This window comes from Hevea brasiliensis, chromosome 14, assembly GCF_030052815.1.
Source record: "Hevea brasiliensis isolate MT/VB/25A 57/8 chromosome 14, ASM3005281v1, whole genome shotgun sequence".
Classification (NCBI taxonomy): Eukaryota; Viridiplantae; Streptophyta; class Magnoliopsida; order Malpighiales; family Euphorbiaceae; genus Hevea; species Hevea brasiliensis.
In genome coordinates, this window is record NC_079506.1 from 83619766 (window position 1) to 83640598 (window position 20833).

The 20833-nt window shown below is 28.8% G+C and overlaps 3 protein-coding genes across 3 annotated transcripts; 1 reads left to right on the forward strand and 2 right to left on the reverse strand.

The window, feature by feature from the left end:
• Positions 1-3831: 3831 nt before the first annotated feature.
• LOC110658637 (enoyl-CoA delta isomerase 1, peroxisomal) lies at positions 3832-4728 on the forward strand. The gene has a single exon (XM_058133568.1). The coding sequence runs from the start codon at positions 3915-3917 to the stop codon at positions 4632-4634; it is 720 nt and encodes a 239-aa protein (XP_057989551.1). The 5' UTR covers positions 3832-3914; the 3' UTR covers positions 4635-4728.
• Positions 4729-5107: 379 nt separating this feature from the next.
• LOC110658639 (uncharacterized) lies at positions 5108-7308 on the reverse strand. The gene is made up of 3 exons (XM_058133569.1): positions 7197-7308; positions 5950-6042; positions 5108-5789 (listed from the first exon to the last, which is right to left on the reverse strand). Exons 1-3 carry the CDS (start codon positions 7295-7297, stop codon positions 5273-5275), a joined length of 711 nt encoding a protein of 236 aa, XP_057989552.1. The 5' UTR covers positions 7298-7308; the 3' UTR covers positions 5108-5272.
• Positions 7309-9088: 1780 nt separating this feature from the next.
• LOC110658640 (ACT domain-containing protein ACR9) lies at positions 9089-16577 on the reverse strand. Its single transcript, XM_021816342.2, has 6 exons — positions 16247-16577; positions 15690-15908; positions 15489-15594; positions 13648-13999; positions 9746-10030; positions 9089-9655 (listed from the first exon to the last, which is right to left on the reverse strand). The coding sequence occupies exons 1-6, from the start codon at positions 16401-16403 to the stop codon at positions 9509-9511; spliced, it is 1266 nt and encodes a 421-aa protein (XP_021672034.2). The 5' UTR covers positions 16404-16577; the 3' UTR covers positions 9089-9508.
• Between the last annotated feature and the right edge of the window lie 4256 nt (positions 16578-20833).

A 20833-nucleotide genomic window follows, 5' to 3' on the forward strand; every position in this document is an offset into this window, starting at 1 on the left:
TATGTGAGCATGAGTAGAGTTCATGCAGGATTTTTAACTCATATAAAAATAAAATTAAGATATCTTACTAATTTTAATAATTAAATTAATATATTAATGTGAGTAAAATTTATATAGATCTTAAAGATATTTTAATTTCACTTATTAAAAATTAAAGTGTATTATGAAATATTTTAAAAATTAAAAGTAATATGAGAATTTTTTTTAATAAAATTTAAGAATAAATTTATGTATTCAACCTATATATTAACAAAATTTTTGTAAAAAAAATACAAACATTTTTTAAAATTAAATGCCATTTTTTTAATATCAAATCAAATAATAGAACATAATAATTTAATTTTTCAATATCTAAAGAGGGTCTACTTTCACCATTAAAATTATATATCAATTTATAATAATTTTAAATTAAATATTTATAATAATTTAATTAAATATTCATTAAATAATAATTATATTAATGTAAAACTGGTAATAAATTCATCATTTATAGATTCAGTTTCATGAGATTTTGATTTTGAGCCGTTTTAATTTGATTTTAATTCGATTTAAATGTAATACGACCATAAGTATCATGTGTCACGTTCATAAAATGTCACTTTTTATGTCTGGGTACTTTAATCAAATTGATCTGAATCAATAAATCAAATTAATAATTTTGATTGGTCTAATTTAAAATTCAAATAACCTCAAACCAAACCAAATTTGATTTTATTATATAAATTGATAATAGTTTTGATTTCGATTTTGATGGATTAAATTCTGGTTTAATTCAAACTCCAAATCAAACTGGACCATGTACACAGACACAGCAAAAGGTCAAGACCAATCTAGATATAAAATGCTTCTTCTTGCTAAATTTCTTGAGGAGTGTACAAATTTAAATAGGTCTAATAAATATAGTTTGTCCGTAAACTCAATATGAAAAATCCATTGCACTTTTAATCATTTATTTTAATATATTATATTATTATCTTTTATTTTTATACATTATATCTTTTCATTTTGATATTTAATAAACATTATTTTCCTAATTTATTGATGAATTTTAAATTAAATATATTATTTAATATTTTTTGAAACAATTTAATGATTTATTATGGTGCGTGATAATTGAGCTGAGCAAATTATATCTGTTAATAATATATAAAAACAAAATAAAAATATAAGAAGTAAAGTTTTTTTTTTTTATTTATTCAACGAGTTCAAGAAAAAATTAGGTTCTTTAATAAAATAATAGTAATTTTATCCAGACGATTATATAATAATGAACAAAATATTTAATTTAATTTCTATATTTATTAGAGAGTTTAATTTAATAATTTTTAATTTTTTGTTTAATTTAATAAAAAAAATTTAATTTAAACTCAATTTAATTTAAAAATTAAAATGTATGAGCTAAATTTCTTATTTTTCAATTTAAATTAAAAAAATTAAGAAGCTTAATTTTTTTTTATTTCCAAACTAAATTTCTTAATTTCTTAAATTAATCTAAAAATTAAAAAATTTATTTTTTTAAATTTTTTAGTTAAATTGAGATTAATTTCTTAATTAATTAATTAATTAATTAATTTTATATATATATATATATATATATATATATATATATATATATAATTTTCCCTTGCTAAAGTTCATGATTTTTCAAAAAAAATAAATGTGCACCAATCACCGGTGAGTATATAGCTAGACATCATATTTTTTACTTTATGCAGTCATGAATTTAATAAAAAAAAAAAAAAAGGAAAAAGAAAAGAGACGTCATTTGCATAGATAGCTGGAAAAAAATTTTGTCTGTATATGTTTGGGTATTGTGGGTATTGTTCCAGGGGCTATTGTTCAAAAAATATTTTTTAAAATATATTAATTAAAAAGTATAAAAAAATAATTTAAAATTAAATTTAATAAATTTTAATTATATAAATATTAAATTAATTTTAATTTTTTTAATGTAATTTAAAAGTCTATTTAATAGAGAAAATTATTTTTTAAAATATATTAATTAAAAAATATTAAAAAATAATTTAAAATTAAAATTAATAAATTTTAATCATAAAATTATTAAAATAATAATATAATTTTTTTTAAAATTATTTTTTTAATAATATCTAAAATAATATTTTTACTTATAAAAAAAAATAATAATTTTAACCTCTTAAAACATTATGCCAAACAGACACTAAAATAATATTTCATTTTTGAAAAGTAATTTTGATCATCAATGTCTAACGAGTATCTTTTCTTTTAATTTACTGTAAATTTAATATATAATATATATATAATATAATTTATTAATTAAATATATAAATTTTATATATTTATATTTTAAATTTATAATAAATTAAATATAGATAAAAATTTTTAATTTTAAAAAAAAAATATTTTTCTCGTCAGGTTTTTATCCATTTTTGTCAAAATGACATCTAAGTATAAATCAAATCGTCAAGGACCCGATTATAAGCTTTTTTGTTTCTTAATTGAACTGGCCGATCGGTTGACAAATTTCATCAAACCAAATTTCTTTTTTCCATCACCTCACCTAAAACTACAAGCGTATCACTCGCATGCCCATGTCCATCCCGTTTCCTCCTTACTTTAGTTCCAACGTTTTTATCCCATGAAATTGTGCTATAAAATAGTCTAGTTACTAAAATTAATAATCAATATATAAAAATGATATTCAAAGTGTAGTTTCGAAAAAGAATAACTAAATATCATAAGACTGTGTTTTGTAGAAGATTAAGAAATTAATAATTAAATATTATTTTTATAAATTTTAATTTTTAAAAAGTATAATTATTAATCTAAACTCTCTAATATTAATATTTAATTTCTAAAAAAATATAAATATCAATAAAATAAAAAAATTAACTTAATATTTTTAAGTATTTAAATAATATTAATAAAAAAAATCTATGTTTGAGATTAACAAGAGGATAATTATTACTTTTATAACTTTTAACATTCATTAATATTATTTAGATATTTAAAAGAGAGTAAGATAATTTTTTATATTATTAATATTTATACTTTTTTTGATAAGTTAAATATTAATTTTAGAGAGCTTAAATTAATAATTATTCACTTTAAAATTAAAATTTATAAGAATAATATTTAATTTTTATTTTTTAATTTTCTACTAAATACATACTAAAAATTATAAAAATATTAATTGCTTATTATTAACTTCATGCTAAATAACCATAAGTGTTAAAAAGGATATTCGGAATATTCTTTAATTAATGGACATAAATAAAGAAGGCCCCACACTTACCTAATGCCCAAAAGATATTGCCAATACCCAGTTGAGTAATGGAATTATATGTATTTTATGCTCAAATCAACCAGTAGCTACTGAAGATGATATTCATGAAAGCATTTTTATATCTATGATTTATGGAAGATTAATTCATTTAAATTTATTATTATTTTAATAATATATTATTTAAATAATTTTGTCTAAGTAATTTGCACTTAATCGGTCTCAAGTCCGGATGAATGAGGAGAGATGCGATAAGTGATATACAAAGTAAAAATTTTGTCACACACTTTATGATATGGGTTTAAATGTGTTATCCAAATATCAAACCTAAAATCTTTAAAGTTAGATAACATCTGACACTTATAAGAGACTAGTAATTATGAAAGAAGTCCCAAAGCAACCTGAAAAGAACTTCATTTCCCTTTGAAATTTCAAGGGCAGCCCAACGCATTGAAATTTCAGATATCTTCATTAATTAATTGGAGGAGAAGAATAAGTCTTTAACGCTACCACTAAGATGGTTAGCAGACTTCTATTTTGTCTGTTTTGCTTCTTTCTTCTACAAGATTCAAGACTAGAATGTTTTTGTAACTTGTAAGCAAAAGGGTTTCAACTATTTGCTGTGTTAAAGAGACAAAAAGAAGGAAATCAAATGTGCACCCTAGAGAAGAGAGGCAACATCTACATCCTAACTCTGACCGGCTTAGGCGAGCACCGGCTCAATCCTACTCTCATCGACTCCATCAGATCCGCTCTGCGTAGACTCCATGCTGAGCCAACCTCTCCTTGCTCAGCTCTCATCACCACTGCCCATGGCAAGTTCTTCTCCAATGGCTTTGACCTTGCCTGGGCACAATCCTCTCAACAACGTCTTCAACTCATGGCTTCAAAACTCAAATCACTTGCATCAGAATTCATATCTCTTCCTATGCCAACGATAGCTGCAGTCACAGGCCATGCATCAGCAGCTGGAATGATCTTGGCACTGTGTCATGACTATGTCCTCATGAGGAAAGACAGAGGGTTTCTCTACATGAGCGAGATGGATATTAGACTTGTTATACCAGAATGGTTCATGGCTTTCTTGAAGTGCAAGATAGCGGATCCTAACGTCAGGCGTGAGGTTATCATGACAGCCGCCAAATTAACGGCTGAGATGGCGGTGGTGAGAGGGATCGTGCACTCCGCGCATGATAGCCCAGAGGAGACAGTTGATGCAGCAGTTAGGTTGGGAGAGGAGCTGGTGAAAAGAGGTTGGGATGGCGATGTATATGGGAAGAATAGAATGGTGCTTCTGAGCGAAGTTTCAGAGAAAATTGAGCTTGATCATGATACCGTGAAGGAGGAGATGAAGACCAAGTCAAAACTGTAATGGTGGTTGCTGAGAGATGCCAAATAAGGGAGTCAAAGTTGTAATGCTTGGTAAAATATCGTATTAAATAAATGCTACTTACTATTCTGGATAATTTCTTGATGTTCCAACACTTTTACCTGTAGAATTCTTTTTTATAGTCAATTCTTGAACTTGATGAGACTCTTATATAAAATAAATAAAAATATTTTTAATTTTACTAAGAGCATTACCGCAAAGTAAATTAAATTTAAGTAAAAAAAAATTCATAATATTTTAAATTTATAATAAATAAAGTTCAAACAAGAAAAATCATAATTTTATAAATGTGCGAGTTCTTTCCCACTTCATAGCAAATAATCTATGATTATATTTTTCCAAAGAAAGATATGGAGTGTTTAGAGATTAGAGTCCAAGAGAAAAATTCAATTTGGTTCAATAGAGTTGCCAAAACCTGGAAGTGAAAATTCAGTTAAAAAAAAGGAAGCAAAAGCTAAAAAAATTATAATTTCATATCATTTCAAAGTGAGAGAGAGCTACAATAACTACAAAATGAATGCTCAAAATGAGACCCAAGTGAATTTCAAATTCAAATCTAGAAGCACGAGGAGACCTAGTTCCCTATAAGCAGTTCAGGAGAGTTAATTCTCCCCTATAGATCAATACCTCCGTGGACCATGGTCATAAAATGGAGCAGAAGGGCACTTGAAAGCTTGGTGACCCCTCCCACCGCAATTGTTGCAAATGACAATGGCCACACATTCGTTGCTGAAATGGCCTGGCTGGCCACAATTGCGACAAATAACATCATTAAAAGGGCCTCCTACATCTGATGCCAAGCTCGATTTGGGGCATTGGCGGGCAACATGACCTGATATGTTGCAAATGTTGCAGACTGGCTCATTGGGGCAATCACGAGCAAGATGACCGGTCTTACGACAATTGTTGCAAGCCTTCTCATTGGTGCAGTCAGCAGCAATGTGACCTGGCTTGTAGCAATTGTTGCAGGGCCTTGCATCATGGGCTGGAAGACTAGGATTATAACAATCACGAGCAAGGTGACCCATTTTACCACACATATGGCAGACTGGATCATTTGGGCATTGGTTTGCAAGATGTCCAGGCTCCTTACAATTCCAACACATAGTTGTTGAGTTGCATTCAGCAGCAATGTGGCTGAAACAAAATAATATTTGATATAGGTAATTAGAACTCTACAACAGAAAGCAGATTGATCAACAGACTGCAGCCCACCAAGGAACCATATTTAAATTCCATTGCTCTTGAGCTGCAAATGAAAGGTTTTGCAAAGTAAACATGGATATAATCATCTCACCCAGGAAGTCCGCAGTTGTTGCATACGGTCATATTTGGACAATCTCGGGCAAAATGCCCAGGTCGTTTGCATTTATTGCATAGGTAGTCTTGCCTGAAATGTAAAATATAACTAGTCAAAAATAATCCCAAAGGTGGCAGTGGCAATAGAATATCTCAGTTTCTTAAAAATTTGGATAGCTAGCATCATGAAATTTGATTAGAAAATATAGCAATTCTGTGGCCAAAGCATGAAGTACTGAACCATAATGAAGCAAAATCAGTAAAAGACGATCAATCTTCACCATTCTTCAAGATACGGACTACTTTCAGTACAGCAAAAATTAATTCAATAAATTCAATTTCCTTGATTTCCTTTTCACAATTAACCTTAATTTCCATGACGCTGTTCATTCAAAGTTTTTAGTGCTTTTTGTTCCTCCAATTCTTCTAATCCATTTTTTACTTTTTCTGCCAGGTCCCATAAGTCACTCCATACTTGCAGAAATAACAGAATAACTCATTTAGTTTGATGAGCATCATATGCAAGTGACCTCATGCAAGAGAAAATGTTTCTCCTTTACTTATTTATTTGTTTTTGTTAAGATGTATTTCCTTCACTTAGACAAGTAGGGCCACCAAGCACCCTAGAAGCTTTGCCATCAGCAAGACTCATTTAAAAATTAAAGTAATTCTTGGATGTTGTTCCATGTGCAATGCCATCAACAATTGGCAAGTGACTATATAAGAGGGTAAAAAATAATGTGATATTCATGACAAACAAAAACATTAAAGGTTCATAGAAACAAGAAATTTTCAGCAATAAGCAATAAGCTAATAAAAAAGAATATAATCTATTATTAAATAGCAGTCTAGGAAGAAAGAAGTTGACAGAAAGAACAAAAACAATTAGGAAAGGTATTGTGTACAGCAAAAGAAAAACACACTGACGTAGAACCAATAGGTATTAAGGGATTCAGGGTGAGACCAAATTCTCAAATTGAAATGAAACAAACTCTCAATTTGTTTTCTCAAAATTAATAGTCACTCATCACAATAAAATCTGTAATCCTAGACCATATTTATAGAGTTTTGCAATCCTCATTACATTAGGATTAAGAACCCTAATTCCAACTCTAATTAGGAATTACAAATCAAATCAAACTATTAAATAAAATAAACTACTATTTCCTCTAACTTTTCCTAAAATAAGTAGTCCTAAAATATCTAAGATTTCCTAAATCAGACTATATAGGAACTAAAGCATACCTGTACCTACGATGATCCCTGGAATAAGGTGCATCACGATAAGATGCATTGGTGCGAAACCTCTTAGCTCGCGGTGGGCTTCCACTTCTATCCAGACTCATGTCAAAAAAACAAAAAAAAAAGAAAAAAAAAAACACAAACACACCCCCAAAATCAAAAAGACAAACAAAAAAAAAAAAAAACAAAAACAAAAAAAAAAAAAAAATAAAAAAAAAAAAAAACAAAAAAAAAAAAAAATTAAAAAAAAAAAAAAAAAAAAAAAATAATAAAAAAAAAAAAAAAAAAAAAAAAAAAAAAAAAAAAAAAAAAAAAAAAAAATTAGTAAAAAAAAAAAAAAAAACAAAAAAAAAAAAAAAAAAAAAAAAAAAAAAAAAAAAAAAAAAAAAAAAAAAAAAAAAAAAAAAAAAAAAAAAAAAAAAAAAAAAAAAAAAAAAAAAAAAAATAAAAAAAAAAATTAATTGATACAATTTGACTTTTTTTTTTTAATTTTTTTTTTTTTTTTTTTTTTTTTTTTTCATACAATAAAATTTCAATCATGATTCTTCAGATCAATTTTTCTCAATTTTTTCAAAATACACAACACACAAAACAACAACACAAAAACACAAAAAAACAAATAAAAAAAAATAGAAAAAAAATAAAAAAAAAAAAAAAAAACAAAAATAAAAAACAAACACAAATAACAAAACACAAAAAAAAAATAAAAACATAAAAAAAAACAAACAAAAAAAAAAAAAAAAAAAAAAAAAAATAAAAAATTAAAAAAAAAAAAAAAAAAAAAAAAAAAAAAAAAAAAAAAAAAAAAAAAAAAAAAAAAAAAAAAAAAAAAAAAAAAAAAAAAAAAAAAAAAAAAAAAAAAAAAAAAAAAAAAAAAAAAAAAAAAAATTATAATTTTTTTTTTTTTTTTATTTATTTAAATAAAAAAAAAAAAAAAAAAAAAAAAAAAAAAAAAAAAAAAAAAAAAAAAAAAAAAATAAAAAAATTAATTATAAATATATATATAATATATAATTATATATAATATATAAATATAGAAAGAAGAGAAAAGAAAGAAAGAGAGAAAAAAGAAAAAAAAAGAAAGAGAAGAAAGAAGATTTTGTTTTGTTTTTGTTTTTTTTTTTTTTTTTTGTTTTTAGTTTTTTTGATCCTCTCACTCACTATTTTTTTTTTTTTTTTTTTTTTTTTTTTTTTTTTTTTTTTTGTTTTTTTTTTTTTTTTTTGTTTTTTGTTATTTGTTTTTTTTTTCTTTTAATTATGTGTTCAGTAATCCAATATGATTAAGGTTAACGCCCAATTTTCCATTTGAAAAATCTTTTAATTTCTTTTACATTAAAAATAGAAATATATAATTGTATTATTATCATTACTTAAAATTAAATTAAATAAAAAATAAAATTAATAAAAATTGAATTATGCATCCAACTAAATTTATTTTATTATTTTAATATAATTATATTTTGATTCATTATCTATAACTAGGTTTTGAAGCCTGTTATATAAAAATACATCAAACTATATTAAAATCTTTTTATAGATAGTGTGATAATATTTTTTAGAAGTTTTGAATTATCTACTTGTATATACACGAATGTATTTTTTTTCTCAATTAAAAATGAGTTAATAAAAAAAAATTTTAATTAAAGAAAAAATTAAATTATTTTTAAAGAAAATAACATCCCACTCTAAGAAGGAAGATATTTTTTATTTTATAAATTTTAATAATTTTATTAAAATGTCATGCGGATAAATAATATAAATTTTAACATAGCAACAAAATAATAAAAACTATTTTAATGAAAAATTTTCCATAAAGAATATTTTCTATGCAACAAAGGGGGCTAAATTGTAAAAATAGAGTGAATTAACCAAAACAAAATACATAGAGTAGAAGATTAAGAGAGTAGAGATTCCAACCTCTTTCAGCTATTAGATCAAATCAGATTATATACACCACTCCACTAAAGGAAATGAGTAAAACCCACTTAAGAGATTTGATAAAATAACAAGGAAAACGAAATTCCAAGATATTTACAATCCTCAACTGAAACCGGTTGCCTTACCTATCCATTAAGAATGCTATGAATGATTCTCTTTGATTACACTGCAAAACATGGAGCCAAGCAGGGATAGTACCAGATAGAATACAAAGGAGAGGCAATATTAGCACAAATCATCTCAATGGACAACCTTAAATTGGCTTTCTTCCGACATCAGCGAATACATATACCCCTGCTGTGCTGAGATGTCCAGCTTGAGAGTAATTATGGGACACCATAACTATGTTCCTAGCCAGCATCGTTAGGATGCAGATCTTACCAACCCATCAGTGTCCGTGTCACTCTATCCGCTATTTCTTTTCCGGCTCGAGCACCTGCTAATGGACCTTTAGAATTTTCATCCAAGAGAAATCTGTAGACTTCCCACTGTTGATCCTTAGTTGAGTGTCTTCCAATTTCAGCCTACAAATTGGCAGCAAGGAGAATGAGCTTATTTGCATAGGTTGGAGATGGTATAAAGCATAAAATTGTGGGGGGATTATATATACTTACAGAGAAAATGCACACTCCCAATGTTTTCAGAGCAAAAGTAACGTCATAGAAAACACGAGGTCTTCCCCTCCCACATAATTCAACAGGGTTAGCAACCAAGAGTTCAGTATCTGGGCCGCGGTTGGCAATAATCACTCGAAATGGATGAAGCATCTCTGCCTTTAGACGAGAACACAAAGTAAGCTGAAGCTTAGGATCTACTATCTTATTTCCATTGGTTAGTTGAATAAGAAGATCCACATTCCGGCACCCTTTTACATTTGAAGAGAATCTACCATAAGCAATCTATATGAGAAAAACGAACAAAACCATATTGGTAAACTAATAATTGAAAGTATTAATTGATATAATCAATTACACAAAAACACAGAAGCCCAACAAAGCACACATTGAATAGGGTTCTATTGTGAGAGACAAGTAAATAAATTTATTTTACATGGATAAAGAAACAAAAAAACCCATTGCATAGACAATCAAGAAACTAAAAGAAGTTGACCAGCAAAAGACCTTCAAGGCTAGGTGTCACATAAGTAGATAGAAGGCCTGAGCTGGAAGAAATGAATAGATGGTGGAGTCAAGAGATGATAGTTATAGGAGGGAATTTGAGTCAGCTGTCAGCCGATGTAACTGCAGGAAGTTGAATGGGCTGGAAATAAATGAGTAGTTAAGCAGTTAGGGAGTTACTAGAACAGTTATAGGATTGCGCTATAAATAGGAAATGAACCTGTATAATTGGGCATCAGTGGAGATTAATAAAGAATTTAGCTTTCCTTATATCTTCTGTTCTTTTCTTTCCCTTTCTTTCTAAATTCCCTAGAGCAGAAAACCTAATCTAAGGGATTCTGTGACAAATTGGTATTAGAGCCCTGTTCTGAGCTGGGTTTGCTTCCAATCCTCGCTGCTGGAGTTGCAATCCGGAGCAGATCAATGGGAGTCTTCCAGAATTCCAGGTTTCTTTCTGCTCTTTTCTCTCTCTCTATCTCTCCTCTTGCCCTCTAAATTATTCTTTCTCCTTGTCTGAGATTTCTTCCTTCTTTCCCTCTATTCTTCTTCTCCTTCTTCTTCTGTTCTTACTTTTCTGATCTACCCGCTTCCTCTCTTCTTCTCCTTTCTTCTATTTCTCTTCCATTTCCCCGTTCAGATTTCTTTTCTGTTCTTCTTCCTTTCTTGGAATTCTTCTTCCTATTTTCTTGATTTCCCCCCAAAAATTTCCTTTCCCTAAGTTCCTATTCTGCTTTCCAAGAATAAGAGTTCTACCCTTTCTTCATTTTCTTTGCTTCTTTAAGTTCTTCACGTGTGGGCTTTGCTTCCAATTCATTCCACTGGTGTTGCAAGATGACTAGAAGTGTGGTGGTGAATCAAGAAGCTGTTAGGGTTGCAGAACTTGAAGAGCAAGTCTGGAATTTGCAGTCAGTTGTGCAGAGGAATACTAAAGATCTGAATGTGTTGAAAGATGAAATGAAAAAATCCAATAACGAAGGCAGTGAGTTTAGGGAGGAGGTGCGAGCCTTTATGAGCATTGTGTTGAAAGGAATGAAAGGAAAAGGAAAAGAAGGTTGTCATAGAAGTGAGAAGGTTTTTGGAATGGGGAATGGAGTCTCAGAAAACAGGGTTCTTGAGAACAGGTAACTGTTACCCAATCCAAATTTGGGTTCTGTGTCTCAATTGAAAGATCAAGGTAACTCTGAAAGCACTTCTAATGCTGATGATGTTAAATCTATGTTGCCTAAGATAGAGTTAGTTACCTTTGAGAGCAAAAAGCCTAGGGCATGGCTCAGAAAATGTGTCAAGTATTTTGAGGTTTATAAAGTGCCTTTGGATCAAAGAGTGGGGATAGCAATTCCGTTTTTATTGGAAAGGGCTGATGCTTGGTTCCATAATTGGGACGAGAGGAAGGTCCATTCTTGGGAAGAATTTGAGGAGATTTGTAATAGGCTTGGTGATGAGGGAATGGAGGATATGGTTGAGGAATCCATGAAATTAAGGCAAGAAAATACTGTAGAGGAATATCAGGATGTCTTTGAAGACCTGAGAATTAGAATGGAGAGACTCATGCCTGAATTAGGAGAGATTTATTTCTTGTCTGGATTTATTGAAGGGTTAAAAGATGAAATTAGGCTTATGGTAAGGATGATGAGACCTGCCACTTTGTCTCATGCATTTGAAGTTGCTAGATTTCAGGAGCAGCTCCTTGGAAGTAGTGGAGGAGTTGATTACAACCCTAAACCAGTTTGTAATACCTTCAGCCCCTTCGCAACAAATACTAGTCCTAACCCTCCAGCTATGCCATACGAAATTTCACAGTTGCATTAGAATTTTCCCCATTGTCCAAAGCCAACAAACACTAATGCCACTACAACTTTGAAATTCCAAAAAACAACCAGCAAAACCATTCCATCCAGGTGTAGTCAGTCTTCATCTAACCAATCTGCAATGAAAATACCACCACAACACAATTCAGCTGGCTTAAGAGAACCTAAGCCATTTTACAGGTGTGGAGAGAAATATTTTCCTGGTCATGTATGCAAGCAGAAATCAGCAAAGGTAAAGCATTTCAACAAGGCTGATAAGGAGAAATATTATACTCAGGAAAAAGAAGGTGAGAAAAGGGAGGAATGGCATGACATTTCTCAGGAGGAGGAGGCTGAATGGAAACAAGAGGATATGACTCTTTCTATTCATGCTTTGAAGGGCAGCCAAGAAGCGGCAACTATCAAGGTAATGGGGCAACGCCAAAACAGGAAATTGCTGATATTGACAGACAGTGGCAGTACTCATAGTTTTTTGGATGTTGGGGTGGCCAAGGCACTTAAATTAGCACTGGTAAAGGTTCCTACATTTACTGTTGCAGTAGCAAATGGGAGAAAGATGGAGTGTGCTAGTGTTTGTCATCAGTTTAATTGGGAAATACAGCAAAATCAGTTTATTTTTGACTTGAAGGTATTGGAATTGGGTAGCTTTGATGTGATATTGGGGGTTGATTGGATGAAAAGCTTCAATCCAATAATGTTTAACTTTGAAGGTTCCCAAGTCATTTTCAAGAAGGGAAGTAGATTCATTAATTTGCAAGGGTTGACTGAAACTTCTACGGTGTAAAGGATGGTGCCCTGTGCTAGACTTCAACAGCTAGTGCACAAGAATGGGAAGGATTTTGAGGATACTGACAGTCAGCACAACCATTCCAGTCTATATTCAATTTCTGGCAACACTAAAGATAATCAATTGGAAGTAGCTCCAAAGAACTTATTTCAGCTCCAAAGCATTATGATTAATGACATTTTAGTCACTCAGGGCCTCACTAAACGGTTGCAGTTATTAAAGAGAATACTATTGGGAAGCTCAAGCCTTCATTCAGGCACAAATTCCAGAATTCAAACCTTCTTGGGGACAAGAAGGTTTTAGAGGGAGGGTATTGTATATAAGTAGATAGAGGGCCTGAGCTGGAAGAAATGAATAGATGGTGGAGTCAAGAGAGGATAGTTTGTGGAGGGAATGTGAATCAGTTGTGAGCTGATGTAACTGTAGGAAGTTGAATAAGCTGGAAATAACTTAAGTAATTAAGTGCCTAGAGAGTTACTAGAAAAGTTATAGGATTGCACTACAAATAGGAAATGCACCTGTATAATTGGACATCAGTTGATATCAATAAAGAATATTCTCTCTCTCTATCTTCTATTCTTTTCTCTCTCTTTCTTTCTAAATTCCCGATCACAAAAACCCTAATTGAAGGGATTCTGTGACAGTAGGACGGACACTAGATAATACATACATAAATTACTTCAACTCTCTATGAGTGCAAGCATATTGCAATAGAAAGAGTGACACAATATGGATAAATCCAAGATGGCTGAACGATGAACAGTAACAACAGATTTTATCATGAAAAATCACAAGCGAAATACCTGGATATTGCAGTCCTTTGAGGTCCTCAATATGTCATACAATAGGCCTTTCTGATCAATACATTGAATTTGAAGTAATGTACGAGCTGGGCTCAAATGATTATCCATTGTAACAGAAGCCTTCTCTGCTATTGCTATATCTGTGCAGAATGCTTGGGTACAGGATTTCCCTTCTGATGGTTCACAGCTAAATAATTCCTCTGCAATTGCCAGTGGGAGGGAAGAGAAAGCCTGAAGACTTTCATATTCAGGTCCTGCCAGTTGAAGTTCGCAGCTAATGCAACACTCTTTAAAAACAGAAACCAGATGTCTACATGTTTCACGTCGCCTTTTTTCTGTGTGTAAAAGTTCCCTGAAATGAGATTAACCAATGTCAACTGATAATAATGACGAACTGTAACAATTTCCACAGCATCACATAATAGAATATTAATGCACTTCAATGTAGTTGAAATGTAATAGGAGACAATATGCATCTTTGACGCATACAAATATACATAGTGAGGCTCGTTAAACTCAAGAGAGGGATTAACTTTTTTTTTATAGGGTCTATTCTCTGGAAATATTCATCTTCTTAATCAGAGAGGAATTCACTTCAAGAAAGTCAACAGACTCAAGAGAGGAATTCTCTTTTCTTTATTATAAAGTCCATTCTCTGGAAATATTCATCTTCTTAATCAGATAAACAGGACACTGCAAGGCTTTTGATATTTAAAAATGAAGTATAGAACAGACGGCCAACTAAATAATGAAGCAGAAATTTTCCTCATGGTTAATTTACTATTAAACAAAAAGGTAACTCAACTATTTAAGTCTATGAAAAGTATTTTCCTTTACATATCACAATGAAAAGTTCATCAGCTCATTTTAGAGTTTTGGGTTAAACCATATTGGAGATCTTAGAAAAATCCATTACACTACAAAATTTCAGAATTTTTCTTTCCTCTTCTCTTTTTCACCACATATAGAGCGTACATATTATAATTACAATGAGCCAATAACATTGAACAAGCATAAATTTTTGCACAACCTGATGGTATTTCAAGGAGCAAATAACCACCAATATCTTGTTGATTTCTATAACCAAATTTTATTGATGCCTTTTTATGCATGCTATACAGAAAAAGATGACCAGTTGCACAAACATGCTATGTACCAATAGCTGACAAAGCTGCATAAATTGCAAATCTGGGGAACCCTCAGTCATGCTTTGGTTTCAAGAAAGTAGTTGTTGAAAAGAAGAGAACTAGCAAATCTTCCCTAGCACGTATTCAGAGCAGCATCATGTGTTTTGACCTTTTTTAGCTTTGACAGATGTCTGATCTAATAGGCTGGCAAAATATGCTCATTTCTAATCCTGTTCTTTCAAACTACATGTTTTCTCATCTCACTTAGGTTAGCAGCCATATCTTATAAGCATAATGAAAAAGGGCGGGGGGCGCGGAAGAGGGAAAGAAGGGAAATGTAATTATCTCAGCTGGCAAAACCATTATAAAGTTACTAATATCTACATTTTCAGTAAACCAATTCCACTAAATCCAAGGTAAATAATAACATGAAAAATGAAATAGTAGTTTCAAACAAGCCATCAGCCAAGAAATGAAAATTACAAGAATAATGTATAAATCTCAATGCATAAGCAGGAAACAACTAGACAGGCTAAAAGAACAACAAATGAAAAACCAAACCTACTTGCCACTATCAAAAGATACACAGTCCTGATAACTTACAATGAAATGAAAATACTAATATACATATATATATATATATATATATATATATATATATATATATATATATATATATATAGTAATTTCTTGTGAATCCAAGATAAAACTCACTTGCCATCTGTGATGAAGAACAGGTCCACAACTTTCCCATCCGGCGTTTTCATCACTTTCACTCTTTGAATGGTAAATTCAAGCTCAGTAAGTACTTTAGTAACATCTACATAAACAGAAAGAGAACAAACATCGATGCAGGTTAACAAGTAACCTAAAATTTCAAATGAAAACAGATAAAACCAAGTAGTTTTTAATTACCGTGTAGCAACCCTTTCTGGTCAACAAAACAAACCTTCAAGAGATAGAGTGGAGGCAGCGAAGGACCATTAGATTTCTGATCAAAATAGAATGGAACCAAACAAGGAGGGGACGCAAAAAAGAGCCTATTTTTCAAGCTGTCCCAATCAAGTCTATGCGAGGTGGGGTCTGGAACCACCCAGAATACTATGTAACACCATCTTCCATCAGTTGAAAAGTCTGCCATCCAAAAAACTATTCCTTTTCAACTCTCTACTACTTGAAAATTGTATAAAAGAGAAAATCAGAAAGTTCCCATGGAAAAAGAGGCTATTAGAGGTCACAAGATGCAAAATTTTCTTCTCTTTCTCACTTCTTAAAGACCCGTAAAACACAAGCAAATTGCTCAGTAGAATTTACAAAAAATAAAGAATCTTCAAAAAAGAATCCAGAAAGAATACAGAATCACAATAACAAGACGATAAACGCAGCCCATAGATGCAAATCTATGCGATACTTAGAAAAACACGCGCCCAGAGAGAGAGAGAGGGAGGGAAATGGGTGGAATTAGAGAAAACCTGCGCGAGTAATGGAAAGACCAAACTCGAGAATTATACGGCAGAGGTCGCAGCCGAGGCCAGGCTTGTCGGGGCAATTGACGGTGATGACGGTGGGGTCGCCGGGGCTCCTGGGTTGTTGGATTAAGACGACATCATCGCCGCTAGGGATCCTCATTGCTTTGCAAGAGACAGTTGAAGAGCACAGAACTCTACCTGCGAAAACGTTAAGGTTAGAGAGCTGTCGGGTATGGGTATTGTCGGAATGCGAAAAGTTTCAGGTGCAGGTTGCGATAAGGTGCGGGTGGCTGTTTAGGTGGTAACAGCGCTGAGATTAGACATTTTTCATCTTTGGCTGTCGGTAGAGAAGAAAGTTCATGTGGGGACGCGTATCGTTTGGCAGGTTGCGAGAAGGGTGTTTTCTGTAATTTCAGCCGCCGCAAAGAAACAAAACGAGAGCAAAATCTAATATTTCATTAATATAATGCTGTTTTATAAAGCGCATTCATTTTATCATAGATGAAGTAAAATTAATATTAGTTTAATAAATATAATAATAATTAATGTGAATTTATCATTAAAAAATTAAATAATCTAGCTAAAAACAAATAAAATATTAAAAAAATATTTTATGAAGATTTAAAAATTAAAATAAATAAATAAAAATTTAAAAATTTAATAAATAAAATTTAACCTCTAAATAAAAATTTAAAGAAATCCTCGAGTAATTCTTTAATAGTTTAAAAAATTCAATTAATTGAAAAAAAATAATACAAAATTGTTGTTAAAACAATGAATTAAACTTTATTACAAATAAAATTAATTTAAAATTATTTTATTTAAAATAATAATAATTAAATAATTAAAAATATATAAAATTAAAATATAAAAATAAATTTAATAATTTAAAATAGAAATTAAAAAGGAAAAAAAAAGTAGAGTGCAAGATGAGAGGGTAAAATTATATTTATATAATATAATATAATGCATCTGGTAAACAAGAAAATGTTTAAAAAAAAAAAAAAGTATATACAACCACGAGAAAAAGACTCATGAGTTTGAATATGTGACAATTGGCAAACAAACAATATCGAGGTATTTGAATTCAAGAAAGGGATAAATAGGTCATTTTACTGTTTTACGAACCTTATAATAATAATAATATATAAGTAGTTTAAAAAATAGAAAGAAAATAAAAGAAAAAAAAGGAAATATTAATTAATTGAATTGTGCTTTGATTGTAATCTTTCTAAAAAATTAAAATTAAGAAGTATTTTTAAATGTTATTTTGAAAATTACGAAATTTTTATGATTAAGTTATAATAAATTTAAATTTAAAAAGTTTCATAAATATTTTAAATATATTAATTTTTTTTGACATAATTATAATAATAAAATACTCTTTATACCCCATGTAATTTGCCCGCTCAAAGATCACAATTTTTTATAATTCTCGGTCTCGTTATAGATTGATGGTCTCATTAAGACAGGAGGGGCTAGGGGTGTGCAAACGATCGGTTCGATTTTGAACTGAATTGAATTGATAAAGTTGAAAATTAAAAATTAAAAATTTTAAAAATCGAATCAAATCGATTAATAAGAGAAAATCAAATCGAATTAAATCGATAAATATTTGTTTGATTTGATTTTAAACCGATCAAATTGAAATTTATAAATTGAGTATTTGATTTTTAACTTGGTTCGTTTTAATTTTAAATCAATCAAACCTAAATCTTAGGGTTCGATTCCATTTTCTTTGATTTTCTTGATATATATATTAATAATTTCAATTTGATTCGATTTTTTTTATTTTTTATAAAAAATAATCGAACCAAACATATTAATCAAAATTAATAAAAATTATAAATTAAATTAAATTAATTAAATTTAAAATTAAATTAATTAAATTAAATTAACTCAATTTAATTTAATTTTTCAAATTAAATCGAAAACTCTCTCCCCTAGAGATGCTGGCTTTGGGTGCAAATTTTTGTATTTATCTGAATTAGGTTTCGGCGACTTTTGAGGGCTGAAAGGTAAATATAATGGCAAAGGTTATTCTCTTTTAGATAATAATAATAATAATAATAATAATAATAATAATAATTGTCTTAGTCGGTCAGCGGCCACAAAATTTATTTTAAGCAGAATATATAAATAAACCTAAGAGTGATATTGAATTGAATAAATTGAATTAAATATTTTATTTAATTTTATTTTTAAAATAATTTAATTTAGTTTGATTTTATATTTTAAAATTTTTAATTATTTTGATGATTTAATTTTAAATAGAAAAAAAAATAATTGAATCAAATTAAATTAAATTGCTTTACTTACTTTATTAATTTTTAAATTGATTATTTTTATAGAGAGTTTATGAATTATAGTAATTATATATATAAATTATTTAATTTTATTGATTAATAATTATTAGGTTCAAATCAATGTTAAAATCAGACTAAATAATTTAAAAATTAAGTCTAAATTAAAAAATACATCAAAACTCAAAAATTAATCAATTAGAATCAAATCAAACCGAAATAGAATGGTTTAATTCGATTTAATTTTTATTTATTTCAATTCGGTTTAATTGATTTCTAAAATATAATAATTTAATTAATTCAATTTTAATAATTCGATTCGATTCGATTTAAATCGAATGCTCAATTCTAAATAAACCCCTAAATTTTATAAAATAATATCATGATAAGATGTTTTAAAAATTCAAAACGTAATAATAAATCTCTAATAAAATTTAGATATGAAATGATATATTTAACTTTTATTATATATATATGGTACGTAAAAAAATGAATTTAATAATATTAAATTAAGACTTATTGATAAAATTTAAGTTCATACTAATCTAAAAACTGAAAAAATACGAAAAAAATCAGCCTAAAAATTAATAAAAAATGGTAGATCTCAATTCTAGCATAGAAATCTTCATTGTTATTTCTGGCTTTATGATATCAACAACAGTAACCACAAGCTGCAGGAATCGGCTCCTCATTACCCTCAATGGTGAAGAAGTTGTAGAAATTGAAGGACACTCAAAGAAAAGCAAACCTAAAAATTGAAGAATAAGAACTGTATATAAAAAAAATAACCCCCTCCCCCTCTGTTCATCTGTTAATTGCTTTAGTTGGTTGCGTTTTGTTTTTTTTTAATTTAGTTTCAGTGAGAGCTTATCTTTCTTCTGCAAGGGAGCTTTTTTTTTCTCTTTTTGTAGCTATTCTTTGATTCCAGCCTCTCCCTCATCAACTAAAGGGTGATAGTGTTGAAGTTTCAGAGGCTGTTTTCAAGAGTTGTTTGTGCATATCGTGGACTTTTTGATTGAAACTTCAGTGGTTCCAAGAACTTCCCTTTGCTTGGCAGGCATCTCAAGGGTTAATCTAGCATTGATTTTGTAGTAGCTGAGTTTTGATCCCTTTCGGTTATACGAGAGTAAGACACCTAAGCACTGCCTAGCCTCTCCCGATTCGTTGACTTTCCATGGTCCTTGCTCGTCAATCTCTACAGAAGTCTCCTTGCTCGTATGTGCTATGGAGTTGTCTTGGTGTGTTAGGGTTCTCATTTGGTGTTTGGGAGAGCTATTTCAGCCTACATGTTTCCCTATAATAATTATCAATTATTAGATCTGAGTTAACAATGACTCATGAGGATAATGTTGAAAAATAATTATAATTATTATAAAAATCTTACATGCATTGAGAGATTGGCTAGCTTATTAATATATACGTATTTATTTTAATTTATTAAACTTTATTAAAATTTAAAATTGACATTTCATAATTTTTAAAATAAATTAATACAATTAAAATAAAATGTGAAGTGAATTTTTAATTTAATTAAACAAATTTTTTACATATAAAAATGTTAAAAAAAATTGCATAAAAAGCTATAAAATTTATTAATAAATAATATTCTCAAATGTAATAAATTATACTTTTTGATGGAATTATATATAGCTGATTAATGGTAAACTCACAGATGTATATAAAGTTGTAGAGCAAAAATTACATTAGTTTTTTCATCATTAAGAGACATTTTCCATAGTTAATGAGAGCAAAAATATCAACTGATCACTCAATTTTATGAATATTTTCATAAAATTATTAAATTTTAATTTTTTTATAAAATTATTAAATTTTAATTTTTTTATAAAATTAAACTTCTAATTGATTTTATAAAAATTATTATGATAAAAAATTAAAAGTTTTCATATTAACCTGTTAAGTTTTTCACTGTTTTATAAATAAAATTTTATAAATCAAACTATCTTATTTATTGGTTTTGTAAATAAAAAATATAAAATGCATAAAATGCATTCAGCTACTCTCTTATTGTTAAACTCCTCTTATTTTTTCATTTCTTCTTCACCAACAACTACTAATTATGTAAGTCAGTAGGTTAACTTAAAAACTTTTAATTTCTGGTTACAATGACTTTCATAAAATCAAATTAAAGTTTAATGAGTTTTGTAAAAAAAAATTAAAATTTAATAACTTTTATAAAAATATTTATAGACTATATGTGATAATTACCCTTAAAAAATATAACACAATGAAATTAGCCATTTTATAAATTAAATTTAGCTTTTCTATT